This window comes from Lemur catta, chromosome 11 (genome assembly GCF_020740605.2).
Source record: "Lemur catta isolate mLemCat1 chromosome 11, mLemCat1.pri, whole genome shotgun sequence".
In the NCBI taxonomy this organism is placed as follows: Eukaryota; Metazoa; Chordata; class Mammalia; order Primates; family Lemuridae; genus Lemur; species Lemur catta.
The window spans coordinates 68,813,434-68,834,177 of NC_059138.1; the positions used below are offsets into that span (position 1 = coordinate 68,813,434).

The 20,744-nt window shown below is 39.4% G+C and overlaps 1 protein-coding gene across 1 annotated transcript in view; it reads left to right on the plus strand.

The window, feature by feature from the left end:
* The first annotated feature begins 2,888 nt into the window (after nt 1-2,888).
* Nucleotides 2,889-20,744, plus strand: part of DNAH11 (dynein axonemal heavy chain 11) — a 301,905-nt gene continuing 284,049 nt past the window's right edge. Inside the window, exons 1-6 of the mRNA XM_045564154.1 lie at nt 2,889-3,338; nt 5,378-5,521; nt 10,266-10,462; nt 10,924-11,113; nt 11,877-11,976; nt 15,763-15,974. Of these exons, the coding sequence (XP_045420110.1) occupies nt 2,976-3,338; nt 5,378-5,521; nt 10,266-10,462; nt 10,924-11,113; nt 11,877-11,976; nt 15,763-15,974 (1,206 nt within the window). The 5' untranslated portion in view covers nt 2,889-2,975. The remainder of the gene's footprint in view (nt 3,339-5,377; nt 5,522-10,265; nt 10,463-10,923; nt 11,114-11,876; nt 11,977-15,762; nt 15,975-20,744) is intronic.

The following is a 20,744-nucleotide window of genomic DNA, read 5'->3' on the forward strand; positions in this document are numbered from 1 at the left end:
ATTAGCAGAGAGGTTTGACGGCACAATAAATGTAATGCACTTGAATCATTCCAAAACCATCCTCCCCCATGCTATCCATGGAAAAATTGTCTTCCATGAAACCAGACCCTGGTGTCAAAAAGGTTGGGGACCACTGCTTTGTAACATGCCAGGCACTGGCCTAAGCATTTGTGCTTTTTATGTATTTAAGCTGGATTGGGGGGGGGTGTGGAAAAAAAAGAAAAAAATTAATTTAAACTGAATTACTTCTCACAACAACCTTATGATGTGGTATATTATCTACTATTGTCATACGATCACTGCGTAACAGACCTCACAACAACTATGTGGCTTAAAATGATAATCATTTATTTTTGTTCATGTATCTGTGGGCTGACTGAGGGGAAACTGAGCAAGACTAGGCTTAGCTGGACTTGCCTCTGAGCTACTACAAATGGGGTCTAGGTTGGTTCCTTGCACTAGCAAGCTAGCTGAGGATGTTCTTCTCATGAAAATGGCAGAGGCACAAGAGGGCAAGCCTCACCATGCAAAGACATTTCAAGCCTCTACCCATCTGCCAACATCACATTGATTAAAGCAAGTCACGTGGCCAACCATACTACAATAGGATGAAAAAGTATAAGAATACTCTTCTCATGAAGCTGGGAGGTGGGGATATTTGTTAAGCAATAATCTAATCTACCATCTTATTTTTCATTTTTCAGATGAGGAAACTAAGGCAACTAGAAAATAGAAATGGAAAAACCCAGTTGGTATAGCTTTGTCTAGCCAGTATAAGTCTAGCTTGTATTAGTAATACAAGGGCAGGAACTTTGTGTGTTTTGTTTTCTGTAGTATTCCCCAACACCAACAACAGTGTTTGGCGCTTAGGCGGGATTCAATAAATATTTGTTGATCATATAAAGGAACACAGTGCAGTACATGGCACGTAGTTTGCACTTGATAAACATTAGCTATTATTATTGAGAAAAATACTCAAAACTTGGGAATAAGGTAAGCAAAAATGGCAAGTCCTTTCATTGTCATATTGGAATAGCACTTAACTGGCCCACCAAAGGATTAATTATTTAGGAAAAAAACTACCTTTTTTGGACTCATTACCTATGATTAATTAAAGACTCAAAACTCCATGAAGTTATATTTTTATAGATTTGTGTTCATTATAGATGTAAGTTTTTTCTGAATAAATTATTCTTAAAAAAACCACAAAGGATCATATTGCACTGTCTGACATTAATGAGTATTTAGGTAGCCTAGCAATCGGATTCCCACAGTCTTTCACCAATGCCTATAAATCTTTTTCTCTGACTGACCTTGCAACTAAGATAACCATTTTATTGGTTCCCTCATTAACGAGTTAAACAAATCTTTGACATGGCTTCATTCTATATTTTGAGTTACATATTTAACTTTTTGAAAATTGTACTTTAATATTAGCACTATTTAAAATTTCTTTTTTCCTGCTGGATTTGAAAGTGGATTACTCACTTTCAATTTTATGTAACTATTATTTACAGAATTCCTGTTTTTCTGGGGTATGGGGATTCAAAGCTGGAACATAAGGGTGACAGGAGAGGATAGGCACTCCTGATCGCTGGGTTTCTACACCAACTGGGCGCCCCAAAGATTATCATGAACCATACAGAGCAGACTTGACAGCCCTGAAATTAATCATAAAGGCTTGCCCAGAGCCTGTGCTAATTCAAGATTCTGATCACGTAACTAGAAAGCTTATAGATGGTTTTCAGAGACAATTAATACCCTGAGAAGAAAAACCGTTGAAGCCTCAAGTCTTGCTGGGAACATCTATTAATATTTAACAACAATCAGGTGTTATAACGGATTCCTGAGGGCAACATTCCTTAAGTAGCCTCTATAGAAGGGGTGGGGGTTGAAGTCTTTGGTTAGAAATGAACAATTAACAAAGGAGAAGGACTAAAAAAAGTTTAGTTTATGAACTAAACTTTTTAATTCTGGCTGCTTCAGCAACCAGAATTTCCGTAATAGTCTCAACAATAGAGCCACTAATAGACCGCAGTGAAATGCCATTTCGCTATTATGAAGACTGTTTTCAATGGGAAACTTTTCTCCTTTGACCTTTTTACTCTTGAATTGAATGATAGTTCTACAGGTTTTCTGAATGCTTTGGAGTTTCCCAAGAAAGCCATGCGTTCTCTTATTGCACATACTATTTAATAAATTCCAGTGTCAGTTGAGGATGGGCATCGGGACTGCGAATTTGTACCCCTTGGATTTCTACAACTGGGAAAGTTGAACTGCAGGGCTGGCTCTTTTCGGCTAATATTTGGACACCCTCAGGCAAGGTGAACACAAGCTCTCAACTTTGGCCCTGAATCCCGGTTCCACCATTCGTTAATCACTTTGTGACTTAGTCCCTTGCCAATAAAGACTGACCTGTCAGAGCCCTGGCTTTCTAGGGATTCCATGAACTGATCAAGGTAAAGAAAGGGTTTAGCAGCGAGACAGCCAGGACTGGGCTGTTCGTTGTCCTCCCTCACTGGAAGTCCCGCGAAGAGGTCCCGCAGGGGAAGGAGCCCGAGGGCAGTGGAGTTAGCCCACCGGGGGCTTGGCCAGCCCGGGGCACGCCTCTCCCTGGCCGGGGTTGGGACCCAACGCCCAAGGGCCTGGGTGGGCCCCGGCCTCTACCGGGCGGCGGGGCGTGGTGCGCGGTGCGCTCACTCCGCCCCCAGCGGGCCGGGGCGGGGACACCGTCCCCCGGGAAACGGGACGCGCTGCTTGTCCCAGGCCGTCGCCTCGGCCGGCTGGGCTTTCGCTGCGCGCTGTTGCGCGGTCGCCGTGTAGCAGCAGGTGGGGGACTGGGGTCAGCGCTCGCAGCGATCGCGGAGGAGGGTGGGCGCCTCCGGGGGTGGCGGAGGAGTGTCCTCGCCCGCTCGGGGCTGGCGCAGAGGACGCGCGAGGAGCCGGCCGGCCCCGCGTCCCCTGGGACGTGCCCGATGGCAGCCCCGGCGGCAGCTCGAGAAGGGCGAGGCTTCCGGGAAGCCCAGACCCTTCGCCTAAGCCCGGGGGCCTGCCTGGAGGCGGCGGGCACTGTGGAGCACGAGGAGGGGGAGGAGGAGGAAGAGGAAGATGAGGAAGAGGCTGCGGCCAGGAGAGCGCGGGGTTTCGGCCGAGATGCGCGGGTGCGCTTCCTCGGCGGCCGCCTGGAGCAGATGCTGGGGTTCCCGGGGGAGAAGTGGAGCCAGTATTTGGAGAGCGAAGACAACCGGCAGGTTCTGGGGGAGTTTCTGGAAAGCACCAACCCCGCCTATCTTGTGTTCGGCGTCGCCGCCGCGGGGCAGCTCGAGGCCACCCGGGAGGTAAGAGACGACAAGCGGAGGGACCTGCCACGCCGCCCGCCCAGGCGGGGGACAGTGCAGCTTGGCCTCCTGGAGTTCCCCCGGGGACACGCACTCGGGCGCTTTCAACAACTTGCCTTGAAGTCCCTGAGTGAAGTCAGCCCCCACCCCCCGCCCCAGGTGCGCCCGCTCTGCAGCAGCTGGCGGCTGTGGGTTAGTGCCGGGGTCAGCCCCTCGGCTCTGGCCAAACACCCTCTCGGTTCGGGCTGATCCCGCCCGGGGACGCAGGCAAACCAACCATTCCTCCAGCCGCCTGCGTGTTAGGAGCACGGTGAGTTTTCTGTGCCAAGTAACTTCCGTTTCAGTCTCTCTTGGGTCACTCTGGAGTGATAGCCTTTAAAAAATGCGGTGTTTGACAGAGCCCATGTAACTTGTCGTGTATGCAGTTTGACTACCTGTGAACCCCACTTCATCCCAGGGGAAAACACTGAGTGCTTAAAAAGGGGTGCCCAGGCAGTCTGTGCACACATGTTTATCACCCATTTGGGGGAGCAGGTCTTTCATTCCTCTCTCCCTCTTTTTTTTTTTTTTTGAGACAGTCTCACTTTGTTGCCTGGGCTAGAGTGAGTGCCGTGTTGTCAGCCTAGCTCACAGCAACCTCAAACTCCTGGGCTTAAGCGATCCTCCTGCCTCAGCCTCCCGAGTAGCTGGGACTACAGGCATGAGCCACCATGCCTGGCTAATTTTTTCTATATATATTTTAGCTGTCCAGATAATTTCTTTATTTTTAGTAGAGACGGGGTCTCGCTCTTGCTCAGGCTGGTCTCGAACTCCTGAGCTCAAACAATCCGCCCGCCTCGGCCTCCCAAAGTGCTAGGATTACAGGCATGAGCCACCGCGCCCGGCCCCTTTCTCCCTCTTTTTTTTTTTTCTTTTTCCCCCTCTAATTTAGATTGCTTGTCCACGAGGATTTTTACTTAGTATTTTTCAAGTGTGAAGAGCTTGGAGAAAGATTCTTTAGGCAGTGCAGTGCCGCAGTTTGTTGTTGTAAAGTGATATCATTAGATGTGGTCATTGTAATAGCTGGGAAATAGGATCCCAGGGAAGAAACAGAATAACAGGAAGGTTACCTTAGGGTATCGTGAATTTTGAAATTTTTTGTTTTAGTACTCTCCTGATCATAATTTGTTGTTAAAAAGTTTGTTAATAGACAAGGCAATAGAACACTTACTTAAAGTATCATCTAAGTTAAATGGTCATTATAATATCTAAAGGAATGACTCAGGAGTTGCAGAAATGTTAGAATGTTTTGGTTTAACACTTTTATTCTCTGAAAGAAATACAGATTAACCTCTTATGCCTTATCTTTATCTCAGTTTGGTTTATTTCCAAATAAGAGAAGATAAGAAAGAATAACCTTTTAAGATTGAAACATTTGTCTGGGCTCAGTGGCTCAAGTCTATAATCCCAGCACTTTGAAATGCCCAGGTGAGAGCATTGTGCTTAATGTCAGGAGTTTGAGATAAGCCTGGGCACCATAGTGAGACCCCATCTCTACCAAAAAAGTAAAAATAGCCAAGTGTGGTGGTGCACACCTGTAGTCCTAGCTACTCAGGAGGCTGAAGCAGGAGAATTGCTTTGCTTGAACCCTGGCGTTCAACACTGCAGTGACCTATGATTGTGCCACTGCACTCTGGCCTGGGTGGAGTGAGACCCTGTCTCTAAAAAAAGGATTGAAGCATCCCTTTGTGCTCCTTATTTTTTAATTATGAGATTTTATGGTAGATAATGACCTGGTGTAACTGACATGCCTTTAAAAAGGTGACATTTCCTCAGCAGTAATGGTGTGAAATTAGCATTATAAAAGAACAAAGAAAATTGTATACACTCTGCATAATAGGGAAGAGCAGTAGAAAGGACCTTATTTGTAAAGGTAGGCAAGATGCCAAATTTTGTTTCTTCTGCTAGGAATCTAGCTACAAGTTGGATACAGTAAATCCTGCTTGTTAACAAAGAAACTACATAGTGAATTTGAACTAATTATCTTGCTCTCGTTTCAGATTCCAAGAAATGCAAAACATAAACTTGTTTATATTGCCAAGAAGATTACTGAAAGCACTGGAGTAAATGATTTCTCTCAAATGGTTTTATTTGGAGAGTTACCTGCATCATCTCTTGGACATGTATCTGTTTTTCTAGACGAGGTACTATTCTATATTTAATATTTGAACCTTTCATTTATCTCCATGACATTTGGAATTATTTGGGGCAACCCTGGCAATTCAAAAAAGAAAATGTAGAAGCCAGTAGTTCGTTTACCCAAGTGGATGGAGAGTGATTGTTTTTACGCCGTTCCTGAAATAAGCTGATACTGATGCTAATATTCAACAGGTGGTAATGTGGCAGGTGATACCTCCCTTCTTCCCTCCATCTCTTTTGAAATAATGGAAGTAAATTAAAAGCAGCTTGATTTGAATAGGCTTTTATACTTAGCAGTAAGTTTTAAATTTCATGTTCAGAATAGAGACAAACTTATACTTTGAAGTGAAGATTATCAGTTTTTCAGATTCCTGTTAGAAATTGACATTTACAAGCTAAGTTTCATTCATTACAGATAATGGAAAAAGGTGATGGAGACAAAGGGTTAGAGATAGTTGCCTTAAAATTCCTTTTTTGCCCCTTAAATCAGGGATGAGCATCATGTGCCTGAAATTGGGGGAAAAAAAATCGGACAATTGCTCTCTAAGCAAATGTTACTGACAGTTTAATGTGCATAAGAACCACCTGAGGGTATTTTGCTAAGACAGAATGGTTTATGAAATCAGTCTAGGGTGGAGCCCAAGATTCTGCATTTCTAATCTGCTGTTTGTTCATGGGCCAGCTTTGATAGATACCTAATAACCAGGGTCCACAGAACTACAGCAGCTGCTCTCAATCTTTGCTGACCATTAGAATCAGCTGGGGGAACTTTCTAACATATCAATGCCCAGGTTACACCTCATACCACTTAATTCGGAGCATCAGGCAGCAGTTGTTTAAGATTCCCAAGTGATTCTAATATACAGTAATCTTTGGGAACCACTGAGTTAGGTGTCTGTCTACAAGTCAGTTCCTAAATTTGCATTGCTAAATCAGATCTCTGTGATCAATGCAGCCCTGCTAAGGCCACTATTTAAGGTAGGAAAATTGCTAACATACTTATTACTAGTGATTTATACCAATCTTCCTTTATCACACCTCTTCTACTTTCTGAATCTCTTTTGCTGTCTTCTTGAAAGGAGGCATTTGCTTTTTTTTTTTATTTGAGCATATTATGGGGGTACAAATGTTTTGGTTACATATATTGCCTTTGCCCCACCAGAGACAGAGTTTCAAGCGTGTCCATCCCCCAGACAGTGTGTGCCGCGCCCATTAGATGTGAATATACCCATCCCCTCCTCCCCTCCTCACCTGCCCCCTACCCGATGAATGTTACTACCATATGTGCACATAAGTGTTGATCAGTTAATACCAACTCTGCTCAGCCACAGAAAACAATGGTGATCTAGCACCTCTTGTATTATCTTGGTTAGAGCTGGAGCCCATTCTACTAGGTGAGGTATCACAAGAGTGGAAAAACAAGGAGGTATTTTCTTGCTGTCTTTGGGCTAGCGAAAGCCTCTAACCCCCAATTTCAGTACCCTGCCTAGGTTTCCCTCCCCTCCTGTTGAATTTGCTTGGTTTTAGCTGATTTCAGGGACATGCTAAGAAGAAGGTTTTCTATTTTCAGTACCTGGAACAGTTTTTGGTTTGTAGCAGGCATGCAGGAAATTTTTATTGAACTGAATCTGAAGACTTTTGGCCATTATTCAAATCTAGACTGCCATGAGCTGGGGCTTGGAAGGGCAAGGCTACACTCTGATTGGAATTCTTGCCCTACCATTTGTATCTGGCAACAGAAGGTACAAAACTTTTTCAAATTCCTCTAAGCTTTCGATGAGTTTATCTCAGTGCCAGGATCTGTGTAATATTCTAGAAAAAGTTTGCTCGCCCCTCAACATTATCGTGTGTTTCCATACCTTATTATTTGTGACTGTATTGGGTCATGTAATTGTACTTACCAAAAGTATTTAAAATGTCATGGGGTTATTTCTTTATTTACATATTGTATTAGCCCAAATTTCAAAAGAAAGAATAATTGTGAATGGTTACCAAGGCAAAATGGAAGTATCATTTGGTTCTCAGTGTCTGGGCCCTGACCTTGGACATTTCAATTTCAAAAGTCTGGAGGGGCTCAGGCTTCTGTATTTTGAAAGTATTTGCTAGGTAATTATCTAGTGATTTAAAAACTATTGTCAAGAGAAACTGCCCAGTTTAAAAACGGATAAAAAAAAAAAGGAAGGTAAGTTAAGAGTGACACAGCAAAGGCATGATAGCTCTTTTATCTATAGTTTTGTATCAACATAGCAAACAGGTCCAAATTATTTTGGTTCACAGAAAAAGTTTGGGATTTTTCTTACAAGTCATGAAAACTAGGCAAAATTCCCAACTAAATATAAAAACCTCAAATTAATTGAATTTGCATGTAGTTTGATAAAATTTATTGTGATTAGCAAGCATATCCCAGATCTTTTTGTTTTCAATTGTATGTATAGAAATACTTCAGCTGTTTACTTGGCTAATTGCCTACCAAAGCATGCAGCTCAGAATTCCATATTAATAGCAGTTTTACCTGTAGCTCATGATGCAAGCATTAAGTTTTTTTTAACAAGTTGGCCTCATCATGGAATAGTAAATAGACTGAAAGTCTGAAAGAGTATTCTGCAAATTAGAAATGATGAATAACTGGCATTTTCTTTGTGCTCGACTTTTAGAAAAAGCTGTTGATTCTAGGGATTTTAATCTAGAAAGCATGTTCAGCCCAACAAACCTAAACTCTTCTGCCTGGTTTCCAAAGCGCTGCATGAACTGCCCAGCCTTCCTCGCAGCCCCTGGTTGCCATTCCCCTTAGGAGTGCTGGCTCTGGTTCCAGGCAGCTGGCGCTTTCCTGTATGCACTGTTACTGCCTGAGACCCCCGTGATTTCATTTATCAGTATTCCATTTTCTGGAATGCTCACCATCTTACTTTGTTTGGGCTTCTATAATCAAAAAAACATAGGCTGGGTGTCTTATAAACAGTATAAATTTATTTCCCACCGTTCTGAAGGCTGGAAGTTCAAGGCCAGGGCACTAGTAGGTTCAGGTGTCTGGTGAGGACTTCCTGGTTTATAGATAGTGTCTTCACTTGGTGTAAAGGGTGAACAAGCTCCCTTGGGCCTATTTTATAAGGACACTAATCCTATTCATGAGGGCTCTGCCCATATGACCTAATCAGCTCCCAAATACCTTACACCCTAATACCATCACCTTGGGGGTAAGGATTTCAACATATGAATTTTGAGAGGATATAAACATTTAGACCGTAGCACCTGTCTTGCCCTGTTCTTTCATCTGGAAGATTCAAAGTAAGTAACAGCTTATCTGGTAGTGCCATTCCCTCCCAGGGGCAGATATCTCTCTCATGTTTTCATATTCATCCTGAACATACCTGTAATTAGGGCAGTTCTTACATTGAGGGTCATAATTTCTGGGACCTCATCCACTAAGCTTATTGAGGGCAGGGACTATTTCTTATTATTCTCCATATTTCTAGCTTGACATATAGTGGGTGCTGAGTGGAAGATGTAATAATAATATCATTTGGATAGATTTATTACAGCACCATTCAAAAACAAAAGTAAATTTTCAGTTTGTTTTTAGTTAACTAGAAGATTATATCGTCAGAATAAACCTTAAAAAGGTGGAATGACTATTTTCTGAGCATTTTGGCTAATTCAAATTTAATAGTATAATGCTTACAAATTGGGCAGATTGTATAAAAAAATGAAAATGTTTAAAATGAATAGATTATGGAGAGGAGTGGGAAAGCAAGAAGAGACCAACTTCATTAACTCAGCATGCTCTTATTCATTACATTACATCTAGGCTCTGGGAATACAAAATATACTTTTTAAGGGTTTTCACCTAGTTTCATTGATGTTCCTCATTTAATGGTAGAAGGAGCTCTGAAAAAAAAATCCATATGGTTGAATAAACATTGTTCTGACTATCCAAACTTTATTCTACTGGGATGCCACCCAGAGCTTGAGAAGATTACTTTTAGCTTCTATATGATTCAAAAAGATTTTTTTAAATTTCAAAATATTAAGGGAGTATGAATGTTTTTGTTACATGGATATCTTTTGTAATGCTTAAATTGGGGCTTTAGTGTCCCCATTACCTGAACAGTGTTCATTGTACCCAGTAAGTAGGTTTTTACCCTTCTCCTCTTCCTCCCCTCTTCTTGATTTCCATTGACCTTCACATCTCTGTGTCCATCTATTAGCTCCTAATTATTAGAGAGTATATGTGGTGTTTAGTTTTCCATTCCTGGGATACTTCACTTGGGATAACAGTCTGTGGTTCCATCCAAGTTGCTGCAAAAGACATTATTTCATTCCTCTTTATGGCTGAGCAGCACTCCATGGTATATGTATACCGCATTTTCTTATCCACTCATGAATCGATGGGCACTTAGGATGATTCCACATCTTTGCTATTATGAATTGTCAAAAAGATTTTTTTCATTAATATACTCACTCGGTTTGCATTAAGAAATTAGTTTACTTACTTGACGTGACTTCGCTTATTTCATACAGTGTTTGATAAATGGGCAAATGAGTGCACAGGCAGTATAGTATTTCCACTTTGACAGAATTTATGTCTAATTGGGGTCACTGTGTCCTCTCTTTGTAGATTTGGTGTTACTGGAGGATATTTATGAAATCAAGTGGTTTCGTTGCCGGTTTTGTATGACAAGAGAATCTTTGAAGGAACACATTGTCTATGAATTCATTTAACTGCTTTTAAAAATGTTTCTCTTTCTCTAGATTTTAGTGCCAGTTCTTTCTAATAAGAACAACCATACATCCTGGTCCTGTTTTACTTCACAAGATATGGAATGTCATGTAGAAGTTGTGAAAAATAAGATGCATATTTTTAGGGGCAAAATGTCTAGAAGAACTCTTCTCCCAATTCCCACTATTGCAGGAAAGATTGACCTGGATCGGAATTATTCGGAGACCACGTACGTAAACAATACGATATATACGAGATATTAAAATGGAGAGCAATACCTATTTAACAGAACATCTCTAGCAAACTGTTAGCAAATAGAGAATTATAACTACATTGTATTTTAAAAATAAGTGCAGAAGCACCATGTATATTATTTCCAGCTTTTAAAAATCCAACCTCACGAAAAGCAAACTATAACAATTGCCATGATGTCAACAATAGTATTCCTTTAGCACAATGGTTTTTGAGAGGATGACAATTCTTTAACAATGCTTTTTAATGTTAGAGACATCTCAGTGACAGAATAACATAATGTCCCAGTTCAAAGACCATAAAAATAATGGATTTTGAAAAATTTATATTTAGAAAATTAGCTTATACATGCATAAAATAGCTATTAAAATCCAAATCTTTAATTGGAGAAAATGATTTACCTTTGAATTATTTGATTAATCACTTAAATGTTTGTAGGCTACAGTCAAATGAAAGGATAATACTCCATGCAATCGAATCTGTGGTTATTAAATGGTCACATCAAATCCAAGAAATTGTAGAAAAAGATTCAGTGCGGCCTTTGCTGAATGATTTTCACGTGACTCCACAAACTGAGCTAGATTTTTGGACGATGAGGAAGGAGAATCTGTCATACACTTATGATCAAGTAAGTAAATAGCTCTAGAAGCTGTTTGTATATTGAATTAGCAAAGTCAGTTGTGGAATTAGGTCTCCCCAGCAGTAATTTTCAATAATTTTAAAGGTTTTTTAACACACTGTCTTTGTATGATTTAATAGTCTGCTCTTTTTTCTCACTCCAAAGTGCTGTATATATGGTATGCACTTCTGAATTTAATGAGGATCAAAAGTAACTTTGCCTTTATGAGAATATTTTGACAGCATTTGAGATCTTTACTTCCCTCATAAAGGAGTGGTTCCCCAGGGAAACATTGAAGATTGTAAGATTTAATTAATCTAGTTGATTTAATTGGTTCAGGAAGGAATGAAGTCTTGCTTTGTGGAGAGAAACATCTTTGGAAGCGCTAACTTTTAGTTCCTCTGCTTGCCACACAAATTACTTTAATGTTCTAAAAACCAGGGTATGCATTCATGTGTCTCTCAGAGATTATCTGAAACAGACTGAGAAATTTTATATGAAAAAAATCAATATTTTACACATATAATAAAATGTAAATTGACTTTTTAAAAAATCCAAATTTAAAAACCCTAAATGCAAAATAAAATATAAGCCTAAAGGGGGAAAATGTATTTTTAAAGTTATTTTCAACTTGAAACCGGATAGACCTTTGAGTGTTAAATACTGTGGATATTGTGTGTGTGAGTGGAATATAGTTTAAATATTTTGTCACAGAATGCATGTATTTCATAATTTGTTTTATATTAAAGGACTTTTTTTTCTTTTAATTTAGCTTCAGGCTCCTATTGTCCTCAAAATGGTTAAGATCTTGAAAGCTAAAAAGAGCAGCTATTTTCCTACCTTGAAGGACATCTTCCTGGCTGTGGAACATGGTAAGACCCTTGTTTGTCCCTTCTTTCTGGAGTCAGTGTCATGATCTGCTTGTGTCCCAGCCCCTGCCTGCTCAACCTGGGCATCCACCCTTCTACCAGGAGCGTGTTCATGAAGCGATTGCTCTTGGCTCTAATGATAAATTCATCTCACCTTTTGTAATTTATTCTCCAGCTATGCTGAACTGCTTTTGGTGTGTCTGGTATATAGGAGGTGCCTGCCCAAGTGGCTCCAGTGTTAATTAGAATATGTGTGTGGAGGGGGAAGGCCTTTTGTATTGAGCAGAGAGTAAATGAAAACCCTGGGTAGAGATTTTCTAATCAACAAGTTGGGCTATGATGAGTTATTCACCAGTTCAAATCTCTCAGTGTGCTTGATATCTACCCCTTATTTAGCTAACAAGCTAAAGTCACTCAAAGTTATCACTGAAGTTTTGGCGAAGATTAAACATACAAAGCAGAGAGTTTGTTTGTTTGGATTTCGAATAGGTAATGGTATCCAGCGAAAAGTCTCTTCCTCATCCTTGTCTTCTTACTATCTAGTTTCAGTTCTGCCCCAAAATAATAACCTCCCCAGTTTCTTGATTTCTATTCATGTTTTTTTGTGCATGCTTAAGCAAATATGGATATGCTTGATACTGAAGTTTTAAATAATAAAATTAGAGGTAATACAGACAAATAGCTTTTTTCACTCATTTCTAACATTAAAAACATTTCTTTTTATTTTTTTCCTGTGTAACATTTGAAAGGTTAGGAAATACTTAAAATTAATTCACTCTGAGAATGTTTTGATATTTCTTTAGGGTTTTCTCCATGAATTATGTGTGAAAAGAGGGTGTAGGTAAGGGGAGAGTGTTTGGGTTTGTGGATCTGTCAGATCTGAATTCCTGTCCCAACTCTGCTTACTGAGCATCTTAAATTTGCTAAGCCTCTGGTTTTTCATTGGCCAAACTGGCATTTGAACACCTTCCTTGCAGAATTGCTATGTGGATTTAGTATTTCTCAACCTTGTCACTATCAAAATTTTGGACCAGATAATTCTTTGTTGTAAAGGAACCATCTTACACATTATAAGGTATTCAGTAGCATCTGTCCTCTACCTACTAGCTCCATCCAGATTGTGACCATCAAAAATGTTTCCAAACATTACCTGATGTCCCCTGGGGGCAAGATCTCCCCTAGTTGAGAACCACTGAATTAGGGGCATCATAAACACTACACAAGGTATGAGGCACCTAGTAGGTATGTCCTCAATAAGTACAAGTTGTTGGTACTTTTTTTCCTGTGTTAGTATGAGATAAATTCTTTCTTTCTTTTTTTTTTTTTTTTCAAGACAGAGTCTTGCTCTGTCACCCTGGGTAGAGTGCAGGCATCATTGTAGCTCACAGCAACCTCAAATTCCTGGGCTCAAGCAGTCCTCCTGCCATAGCCTCCTGAGTAGCTGGGACTACAGGTGTATGTCATGACACCTGGCTAATTTTTCTACTTTTAGTAGAGATGGGGGTCTCGCTTTTGCTTAGGCTGGTCTTGAACTCCTGAGCTCACGCCATCCTCCCACCTCGGCCTACCAGAGTGCTAAGATTACAGGTATGAGCCACTGCGTCCAGCCAATAAATGTTTTCTATTGACACAGCTTCTACAGGAATGAATCCCAGGGATCGTCAGAACCTTATGAGCATGCAGCCTGGAGATTCAGAAAAAAATACTTTTCAGTAGAACAAGTAGCCCAAACCCATGGTCAGTTAGAGGTAGAAAGCTCTTCCCAAAGACATCCTTGAGGCTCATGAAATCACCAGACATTCTGATTACATTTTAAGGGCACTTACCCATTAGATGCAATTATTTAATTTTGAAATTAACATTGATAAAATACATGAACTTCAAAATGTGAGTGCATCTGGAGGAGAAAATAGTTCCCGAACCCTCTCTTTCTTCTCAGGGCTTTACTGTTAGGTGGACAGATTAATTGGTTACATCTCAAATAGAGCAGCTTGAGTGGGTGCAGTCCTGATTCCTGGTGACAAATTCAGCAGGGGTTTGTTTTTGTCTCTTTTTTTGACATGAATCTTTTGGGATAACATGAAAATAAGAATTTACTTTGTTCCCTGCTTTCATAAATGCAACCTATTCACAGTTAAGGGTATTTTTAAGGCTCAGGAGTGAAGTGAAGTCTGATGGAGGTTATTTAGGGTATGTTAAAAGGACCAGTTTTAATCAGGAAAAAATTTGGATTTGATTAAGTGTTAATTATAGTTAAATATTTAAATTTTTCTTCATATCTATAGCATTTTTAAAAAGTATTCCCTTTACTATGCTTAACACTGTTTTTATTGAAGTAAAATTCATATTGAAGTAAAATTCAAAAAACAGAAAATTAACCATTTTAAAGTATTTATAGTTTCAGTGGCATTTAGAACATCACAGTGTTGTACAACCATTGCCTCTGTCTAGTTACAAAATAATTTCATTACCATACTTAGTGATTTTAAGTTATATCCTTATTAATAATAGAATTTTCCCCAATAATTGCATGAGTTACTCTCATAGGAAACTGGAATGAGGCAATAAATGATTCATTATCAGGGAAATGCAAATTAACACCACAATGAGATACCACTTCATACCAGTCAGAATGGCTATTATCAAAAAGACAAAGGATAACAAATGTTGGCAAAGATGTAGAGCAAAGGGAACCCTTGTACACTCTTGATGGAAATGTAAACAATTATAGCCATTATGGAAGACAGTATGGAGGTTCCTCAAAAAAATAAAAATAGGATTACCATATGATTCAGAACTTCTAGGATATATCCAAATGACTTGAAATCTGTTGTTCAAGAGATATCTGCACTCCTGTGTTCACTGCAGCACTGTTCCCAATAGCCAAGGTATGGAATCAACCTAAGTATCCATCAATGGATGACCAAATAAAGAAAATGTGGTGTATATACACAATGGAATACTATTCAGCCTTTAAAGAGAAGGACATTATGCTAAGCAAGATAAGCGAGGCACAGAAAGCCAAATGCGACATGATCTCATTTATTATGTGGAATCTAAAGCAATCAAACTCATAGAAGCAGAGAGTAGAATGGTGGTTCCCAGAGGCTGGGAAGTTGGGGAATGGAGAGATGTTGGTCAAAGGGTACAAAGTTTCAGTTAGGCAGTAGGAAAAAGTTTTTTGAGATCTATTGCACAGCATGGTGACTATGGTCAATAATAATATATCGTGTATTTCAAAATTGCTAACAGCAAATTTCACATGTTCTCACTACAGAAAATAAGTATTTGAGGTGATGGATATATTAGACTGATTTAATCATTCCATGTTACATACATGTAACATCTTGTACCCAATAAATATATATAATAAAAAATAAACAATTCAGATGTGCTTGTACCAAGTACCTAGGAGGAATTAACATTCTGGTGGTGAAGCTTGTAATCCCAGCCATAAAGCGATGGCATTGCAGAGATGTTTTATTCCCATAGTTTCCGTGGGGTTGAGTAAATTTCTTTAGACTCCAAGGATATTTTCCTGGTGGGTCTTCAGTCAGTTTATTTATGCTATGTGAGTAACTGGACCCGTGATCTTCTGAATGGCTGAGTTACAGACAATAAAACATTCCAAACTGCTCATGTGTAGATTGTATGATAAGTTATATAGAAGGAAATATGACAACATTTAAGTGTGGCCTTGTTGTTTTGCATAGTTCTCCCTCTTCTACTTATGAAGTGAATTTAGAAGGAGGGGCCTGCTTCGCATTAATGATGGTTCTTTCTTTTCAGCTCTCCTCGAAGCCCAAGATGTGGAACTGCACCTGAGACCTCTGAGGAGACACATTCAGCGTCTCCAGGAGACAGAATTTCCACGGACTTGTGTATTCATCGCCCCATTATTTCATACCATCTGTCTGATCTGGAGTCATTCCAAGTTTTATAACACCCCTGCTCGGGTTATAGCTTTATTGAAAGAGTTTTGCAATCTCTTCATTGACCAGGTATGAAGCATATAAAATAGGAATGATAAGAATCATTGCCGTGAGGTAGGTTTTATTAGACTAGTGAAGAATAAATAATTGTAGTATACAGTAAGAACACCATTTTCCTTCCCCCCTCCCACTCCCCGCCCCTGAAAGGACATTTATGGTAACAAAGGCCAGGTGACTTTTTAATCCTAAATGACAAGGGAGTTCAGGAAATAAGTCAGATACAATCAAAGGACAAGTTGTTGCTGGGTTTTGCTTGTTTAATATCCCACATTTCTTCAAAGACATTTACGACAGCTTCCAATAAAAGACAGATCTACAGAGTACCTTCTTTGTAGCCTTCCCTTCTGTTTTCACAGAAACACTGGGTGATAGCAGTCTTTTGGAAAGGTGAAGTAAATTAACAGAATCTGGCAAAAAAAAAAAAAAATCCTGAAAAAATAGTAGGGGAATTGTATTGAAAGAATTTTGATTCATTGTTATCTTTAAAAATCTCTTTTATAATTTTTTCTCTACATTTTGCCCAACTTGTAAAATGTTTTTTTTTTAAAAAAAACAATTAGACCACCTGCCTCTGCTTTCTTACCCTTTCTGTGTGAACTGTGATTCTTCTGTGTCCACAGTACCAGAGAATATTACATAATTTGAGAGCGAAGAAATACTTGGATGCCACATAATCTAGTGGTTCTTAGTTGGGAGTGTGTCTTAGTCTGCTCAGGCTGCCATTATAAAATACCATAGGCTGGGAAGCTTAAACAACAGATATTTATATTCTCATAATTCTAGAAGCTAGGAGTCTGAGATCAAGGTACCAGCATGGTCAGGTTCTGGTGAGGGCCCACTTCCTGGCTTGCAGGCAGCTGGCTGCCTTCTCAGTGTGTCCTCTTATAAGGCCACTGTCCTATCAAATGAAGACCTCATCTTCATAACCTCATTTAACCTTAATTATCTCCTCAAGACCCTATATATGCAGATACAGTCATATTGGGAGTTAAGCCTTCAACATGTCAATTTGGGGGGACACAATTCAGATATTTTTCAGATGAATTAAGACAGACTTGAAAGATGATGATATTTGCTCAATTTTCCCCAAGGACTTAGGAGGAAAAGCCAGACTAGAGGACAGGGCTGCAGACATCAATTTAGGGTTTCTGGAGTATGACATTGAGTTGTTACAGTTTGTTTTCTCTTTCTGTCTGCTTCCGAAGAGATGGAGTGGTGTGTGGGCAGGGCTTTGGACTCAGACCAACCTGGATTCAAATTTATTAATAATTGAACCACTTAGGGGAAGCTAAGTTACTTTTCAGAGCCTCAGTTTCTATATCTGTCAGTGGGCTTAATGCCTAGTCCATGGCTACTGGGAGGATCAAAAGAGAGAACCTAAGTGAAATGTCTAGTGTAGTGCTTGATATTTAATATAGGCTCTGTAAAAGCTAGTTCCTTTTTTGTTCCTTTGCCCAAACTATTGACTTACAAGCTAGTTGCAGCTATTGTTAGGAGATAAAAATAGGTTAGCTTCTTTTTATATTTTATCATCATCTCCTCTGATTTTGCTCTGTTTCTGTTCCTCGGTTGTGCGAACTCAGTTTTGCTCTGTTGTTCGGCAAGTGCCCTGGGCCTAATGGCTTGGATCCCCTGCAAAATACCATGATCCTTGTTGCAGGGTCAACAACTATAACTATCACTTCTCCCAAACCCTTTTTTAGGGACCCTTTTCTTGAGAATAATTAAAACTGTTTCACTGCTGAGCTCTGTTAATGGATAAACCCCAGAGGTGGCCATTCTCTGGTAGAGATGGTTTATAAGAAGCCCTGCTTGCCTTTAAGCCTGTAAACCTGGCCCCTAGCCTGTGTCAACAGCCAGAGTGTGCCAAGCTCCTGAGAAAATAATGTAGCTGCTCTCGTTGCCTACTCTGGCTTCTGTTCAAAGGTTTCATTGACCTGATTTCCTTGATTCTCCATGCGGCAGGTCCCAGACTGTAATAAATCTGCCCTAAGATGTTAGGAATAAAAAAAAATCAGCAATGAGCCAACTTGCATAGCTAGGTTCCCTGAACTTTTCCTCCTCTCCAATTGTTTGCTAATTTTATTCATTTTATATATTTATTTGGCAAACACTGTACAGTACTTATTATTTTGCCAGGAACTTTTATAAGCATGTTACAAAATTCATAAATCCTTATAGCAACACTATGACATAGGTACTATTAGTAGCTTCATTTTATGATGAAAAAAACTGAAGCCCAGAGAAGTAACTCTCCAAAGTTCACTCAGCCAATAAGTGATGGAGTTCTTATCCATTACACTGTGCTTTATATTCTAAAATAAGTTTTTATTTCTAATTACAGCATAATACATGATGTGCTAATGATAATTATGGAATATTCTTTTCATACAACATTTGTAACAATGGAAATAGTCCTGTAGTTCTAGCACCCTAAAATTCGGCATTTTGGATTTTTCCTTTCCCACAATCTTTACATGTATTTATGCATTTTATCATAGTACAGTATTTTTACTAGCTTCTTGAAAAATGATTTTGTTAATGCTAGATGTTTAGGTTCCTTCCAGCCTCCTTCATTGTGAATAATATTCAGAAAAAAACTATACAAAGATCCTTTCCTTGACTTGGATACTTGGTTTAATATAAAGTCCTAATGTTGATCAAAGAGTGCAATCTTTTCATGGCTTTGGAGCAATATTTAATATTTACAAATTATTTTCTAAAAGGTTATATCAATTACATTGCTGTTATCAATGTGTCAAATGTTTTACTATAATCTGCCAGCTTTGAGCATTATCATTTAAAAAAAAAAATGTGGGGTCACTTATTAGGTATGTAGTGGTACCAGGTTGTTTTTTAATTTGTACTTTGTGTGATATGTATGATTACACATTTTATATATTCTTTTTTAAAAAGTTTTTTTAATTTAAATAGACTTGGGGGTACAAATGTTTTTTTGCTGCATGGATAATTGCACAGTAGAGAAGTCTAGGGTTTTAATATACCCATCACCTGAATAGTGTACATTGTACCCAGTAGGTAATTTTTTATCGCACACCTTCTGAGTCTCCAGTGTCTATTGAGTCACTCTGTATGACTATGCACACCCATAGCTTAGCCCCCACTTATAAGTGAGAATATGTGGTATTTGGTTTTTTGTTCTTGGGTTATTTCACTTAGAATAGTGGCATCCAGTTCCACACAAGTTGCTGCAAAATACATTATTTCACTCCTTTTGGTGGCTGAGTAGTATATATGTTCTTCATAATTGTATTGCTTCCTGTAGCCTACATGTCCTTTGCTTTCATGAATTTATAGATCTCAATGTTTTTGTAAAAATTTGAACCCTTTGTATGTTATGTATTAATATTAGAGCTCACAAGCTGGCATTCTATCAGCTACATTTGGTCCACAGATCAATGCAATGTTTTCACTTCTTTTAACTTAAAAAATTATTGCTAATACTTAAATTGGATAGGTTTCATTTAAATTCCAGCATTCCAGCCCCCACGGAAAAGTCAGAGACCTAGTCATGCTAGCTGTGCCATAGCCACTGGCGCAATGACTAGAGCTTCAGGAGCCCCTTTAGATGGATCAGGGGCCGCCCAGGTGACCATGGCCTTCACCATTTGCTGCTGTTTCTGATCTGCTTTGCCCATTTCATTACGTCAGTGGCCCTACGACTGACATCACAGTCATACTTAGAAAACTTTGTTGCTTTAAAAGCAAATGTGTTTCTCTTCACTTGTTTTTGAATAGTGACCATTGACATCATCAATTAGGCCAGACATGTAAAAGGCATCATCTGGCCACCTCGCATGATAGCACACACAAGCTTCGGTAATGGGGTCTTGTCTTCACTCAGCCTTCATGTAGAGGTTAATTTTCTACCCAATCTGAGTGGGAAATAAGAGGATGGGCTGGGAAGCTACAGCTAGAACTTGAAGGATTCTTATCAGTAGGGGTTTCAGACACTGAATGAATGATTTTCTTATTGCTTTACAGATTCATGGCACAGAGTCTATAATTGCAGGGAGAAGTGTTGCTATTGATAGGAGATGGAGGGTCATACGTTTACATTTAGAAACACAGTCCTTCCTTCCATCTGGTGTGTTGAACTCAATGGCTTTCACTGCATTCTCCATGGAGATCTTAAACAACTTTCTAAGCCACCACAAAATTAAAAGCACACAATTTAATCATATAATTTACATGGGGTTAAGATGAATCAGGAAGAAATAGTATATAAAAGAACCTTCAGAATTTATAGGTTCTTGAGTTCCTTGAAGAGGGGAATTCTGAATGTTAATAACAAATATGTGGAGAGAAGAACTGGGAGTGCTGGATGATGGTGCCCTGAGAGTCTGTCCAGCGCCATACAGATCTGCTTGTCTTTTCTTTTTATCTTTCTCCCCTTTCCTTTCCCGCTATTTAAAACTAGTTCATGCGCCATATCTCAGCTAGATTGTGTGTTCTATAATGCTACTTAAGCCCCTAGAAGAGAAGTTTGCTAACCTGAAAGAATTTCCAATGTTATACCCATCTTAATCAGCTCATTCTCATCCTTGCAGGTGACCCTCTACTACCAGGTAAAGTGACCATATTTTAAAAATCCGTGTTCAGACAGATTTCTCCTGATGGTTTTTGTATTTCTTTATATGAAAAAATAATTGCCCAGAATATTTGCTGGTAGGAATAACCATGCAAATTCAGATTACACAATTGTCATGTCTATGAGGGTTAGCAAAAATGTAGTCATTGCTAGAATGTAAAAATCCA